Genomic DNA, 4,679 nt, shown 5'->3' with positions numbered 1-4,679 from the left:
AAAACACAACAAGAAAGAAAAGCTTGTAGTTAGTTCAAAGATCATTTGTTGGCCTTTAGGAGTGCTTTCCAGTTCAGTCTGTTGGGGCACCATGACCTGGCCCCAAAGTCCACCTTCAGCATTCCCTGGGGACCGCGCCACTCCATTCTCTTGCTGTTCTGTTGCACCCCCTTAGTGTTTTGCTTAGGTGTTAAAATGCACTGCTAATGCTCATCCCGTTCTGGCTGACCCCACTGGGTCAGTTTAGGATCAATCATTTGAAATGATTTCAAACGACTCCCTAGAGTTCTACTTTTATTTTCAGTGGCTTTAGGAAGTCTAGGACAGGTCTTAATAATTTCATGCCATGATAGTTATAGGAGTCGCTGATTTCTGATTTACTTGGAGTGGTCTTTAAAAAAATAATTCTGATTTAATTAATCTACATGGTTTCCCATTGTTCTTGGAAAGAGACTTTAACCTAGGGTACCTACAGCCTACCACAACAGCCTCCCCTTCTACCCGCAGTCCTTTAAAAGGAGCCATGCCCCTACCTTTCCTTTGCCTCAAATACTATCTCTTTTCAATGTTTTGTTAGTTCCTACTGACCTTTCAAATAATTGTTCACTGACAGCACTATTGTCTGTCTCTCTCAGGCCTCCAGCCAACATCCATTTAGAAAGGGAGCCTTAAGGGAGTGGGAGCCTTACTACAAGCAGTTACCAAAAACAGTGCATGACACATAGGAGGCACTCAATAAATATTTGAATCTATCCTCCAGAACCCAACACAAATGTCACTTACTTAAAGAAGCCTTCCTGGATGTTCCAATGTCAGTAACTAATTTTATGTTCTCGAAGAACCTCCTAACTTTTCTTGTGGATCCCAGGAAAGATACAATGAAATATTCTAAATTAGAATCTAAAACAAAGTCCCAGGCGATGTTGGTACAAAAGCATAAACACTAGAATCTTCCAGATTAAAAAAAAAAAAATCTGTGAATTAAAATCCCTACACTCTTTTTCCTTGCTATGTTTCTGTTATTTGCCCTCATTGATTCCAACTCTTGGCAACCCCATGTTTCTGGGGTAGAAATGTTCCTGGGGGCAGTGGCGACTGTCAGCTTTCAGAAGCAGATTGCCAGGCCCGTTGTCCTTTCAGCTAGGAGTCAAGTGCTTCACTACCTGTGCCACTGAGGCTGCTGCTCATTAACCCAGACATTCTTCCACACCTCCTACATGTCAATGATTTAAGCAAATCGTGATGACTGGGGTGAGGAGGAAACCCTGGTGGCGATCCTCAAGGTGTGCGATTTTGAAACCACAGCCTCTTGAGGGAGAAAGCCGGGACTTTCTTGCATAAGGGGTTGTGCTATCTGGAAGGCAGTGAGGTGTGGGGAGAGGTGGGGAGGTAGTAGTGAGTATTTACACTGAACAGAACTAAACAGGATGAGAGTAATTAATTTAATTATTTCTCTTTCAGCCCTCTGTAACATTTATAACTACAGATGGTTAAGACAATATACATTTTCTTTTCTATGGCTAGCCTGGTGAAGAAAACCTGACAGAAAAGGCATCTTCAATGGAAACACCAGAAAGCCATCCACACCCACTGCTGTTGAGTTGATTCCAACTCAGGGTGACCCTATAGGACATCAAGCCACCCACCTTTTCATTATCAGCAGAATGCTTTGATCTCTATGTCATCAGGGCTGGCTTCCAATTTTGTTTCCCGTATAAAATGCACACACTGCTGTATCTCAACATGCCTTCAATCAGCAACATGCCCAGTCCCAAAAGCATTTCAAACACACAGGTAATAAGATGTATTTACAAATATATCTCATGTTCTTAGCCTTCCTCCTCTTGTAATATGATAGCTTCAGTGTTCTTGGGGAGTAGTAGTGAAGGCATTTATGTTTCTGATCTTTTAGGATGATACGTAATTTAGCAGTAATGTTAACAATCCATGCATTATCCATTAGTAGTGCTATTTCACTCTATAGTTCTGGATATACTTTAATGCCCTGGGTGAGGTTCTGCTTTAAAAGTTAAAGAACACCACATTTCTATTTCTAAAGTAATTTTCCAACAAATATGTTTTTCAATGTTTGTGTTTCTCCACAGTGAAATGAATATTTCATGGTGGTTTTAAAAAAACTTGCTTTTTCAATGTTGAAAATGACCTTCACGAATGTATAAAAAAATATTTTATCCCCCATAAAAATTAGCCTACACTTTAAAAAAAAAGCAAAAAAAAATCTCTTACAGAACTCTGAACTCAGAACTGCAATCTGCAATCTCATTTACCCAAACTAAAACCTCAAAACTGAGAATTTTCTTGTTTTATACATTCCTTTAGAAGAGTCTCTGCTTGTGGCCATCTTTCTATTTACAGGATTTAGGACAGTGCAAAGTGCCTAAAGTGTGTTGGTCCCATAAATATTAAATGAATGAATGAAGTTAGAGTATACACCACATGTTCAATGACAATATTGCCTGCAAATTCTAACAGTCTTTGTAACTATCTGATTGGCTGGAAAAGGAAGCCAAGTTCTCAACACTCTGAATGTGAAGACTGAGACTCCCTAGAAATAATAAGACATCAGAACGGAATACAAAGCTGGAAAAAAAAAGAATCAATCTTGAACTCCTTGAGGGTTACCACTTTTCACAGGCACTACAAATCTACATTTTGCAATGCCCCCATATACAAACATGGCACTTTCACCAAACATTTCCCCCAAATGTGAAATTGTTTCCCATGGCACTGTATCTCAATTTTAAAATACAATTAAGTTCTTTAAAAGAAATTGCTTCTCAAAAATCCAAGCCAAGAGACTAGATTTTCTTAGATGTATGTCTTACCTAACTAAGTAAAGGGGACATTTCAGAATTGTAGAGCGAAGCAAAGCAGTGTCTACAAGGCACCAGAGTTCCAGGAAAGCCAGCATAACACACAAATGCAAAGAAACGAGCAATGAATTCTGGGTGAATGCTAGTCCTGGCTGTGTTTCCACCTTAACCTAAAGAAGCACATCTACATACATGCATAAAAGATCTTTACAGTCAACATTACCTATGGAATAAATTGTACAAAGGATGCTCAAATAGCATTTGTCATCAGAAGGTGATAGTGGGCAGGTCCCTACATTCCACTGCCAACAAGATAGGCCTGACAACTGCACTCAGTGGGATGAAGGCCTAAGCATGTGGACCCCTTTGCTTTTCATTCGCACCAGCTCCTTCTCACAAATGAGCGCACTTTTCGTTTTTCTCTGACTCTGGAATGAGTCAACATATGCAAGGACTAGCGAAATCATAACCCTTAGTCACCTCCAATAAGTTCTTTAAAATGGCATGACCTAGTGCTCGCCCCAAGGGAGGCAACCTTGTAAAACGCATGAAAATACTAGAAAACCTGCAACTCTGAGTACATGAAGAAAATCTTTCTACCTTGAAAATACACATTTCATTGATTGACACGTAATGTCTGAAGGCTTCCTTTCCAAGTGCAAGCTTTTAATGTAATGCTTATTTTTCCTTTATTATTTTAAAAGTTATTCTTCCTTATTTCACACAAAAGATGGAAGAGATGAAGCCTGCCATCAATGGCGAGGGAAGGCCAAGTTCAGCAGGCGTTATAGCTATTCATGCACCCATTATACAGACCTTGACTTTACAACCGTGTTTATTACCCAAATGATAGCATGAGACTCCAAATTCCGAGGAAGACAGACACCATCTACAGGAGAAATGCACCTTAGCGATCAATGCATACAAACTTTTTGTTTTGATTTATGGCCTTAAAATAAGGAACCCTGGTGAAAGTACAAGTTTGAGAGTTCAAAGCCATCTGCTGCGCTGCGGAAGAAAGATGAGGCTTTTTGCTCTTGTAGATTGACAGCCTCAGAAACCCACCCTACTGGGTTGGAATGGACTTGATGGCAGTGAGCTTTTTCCTCCGATCCCAAGTTCTAGATCGCACTCCGTTTTCTTAAGGGGAATCGCTTGTCAGGAGTTGAGCCATCACTTGCAGGAAGTGGGGAGGCACATTAATTTTGCCTCAAGAACCGTGAAATGGGTAAGATTATGACTCGCGGACATTTCACACGCGTGAAACACATTCCTACTGCCAAAGGCACGGCCTCACACGGGAGTGCACGCTCTGGACCAGCCAACTGTGGGGAGGGAGGGCGGGGGTGCGGGGAACACCCCTGAGAACTGAATGAAAAGCAATCGCCCTGCCTGGGAAAAAGGGGCACATGTGGTAGAAACGGTCTCACTGCCAGTGGGACTTTCGCTTGCCGGAATCCAGCCCGGGGACAACAAACACATTGGTCAACGGCGGAAGTTGCCTGACGAAATGAGCGCAACGCGAAATCCAGCTTTCTGGTCACAACAAAACCTTCCTTCCGGGGCCAAGGCAAAAAAACAAAACACTTGAGAAAATGTCCCCTTCGGAACGCAACCGGCGAGGAGGAGGCCCGACCCCACCCGTGACGCCAGTACAATACCACAAAACACCTCCGCCTCGGGCTCCCGGGACCCGAAACCTCGGAGGGCGCGCAGCCCCCGTTAGTCCCCGCGCGGGGGGCCCCGGCCCCGCACTGACCTTCCGCAGGGCAGAGACCAACAGGCCCCGCCATTTCGGGCTATTCTCCTCGCTGAAGAACTCGTAGGGCTGCGGCGCCTGCTGCA

The 4,679-nt window shown here is 42.9% G+C and overlaps 1 protein-coding gene across 1 annotated transcript in view; it reads right to left on the bottom strand.

Annotated features, from left to right (window-relative positions):
• Positions 1 to 4,679, bottom strand: part of SOS2 (SOS Ras/Rho guanine nucleotide exchange factor 2) — a 101,754-nt gene that overhangs the window by 76,625 nt on the left and 20,450 nt on the right. Inside the window, exon 2 of the mRNA XM_004698575.2 lies at positions 4,594 to 4,674. Coding sequence (XP_004698632.2) covers positions 4,594 to 4,674 — 81 coding nt within the window. The remainder of the gene's footprint in view (positions 1 to 4,593; positions 4,675 to 4,679) is intronic.

This window comes from Echinops telfairi, unplaced genomic scaffold, assembly GCF_000313985.2.
Source record: "Echinops telfairi isolate 266 unplaced genomic scaffold, ASM31398v2 ScPeMD7_18;HRSCAF=68, whole genome shotgun sequence".
NCBI classification, from domain to species: Eukaryota; Metazoa; Chordata; class Mammalia; order Afrosoricida; family Tenrecidae; genus Echinops; species Echinops telfairi.
Note: the sequence above shows the minus strand (reverse complement) of the source record. Positions and strands in the feature narration are given on the sequence as shown.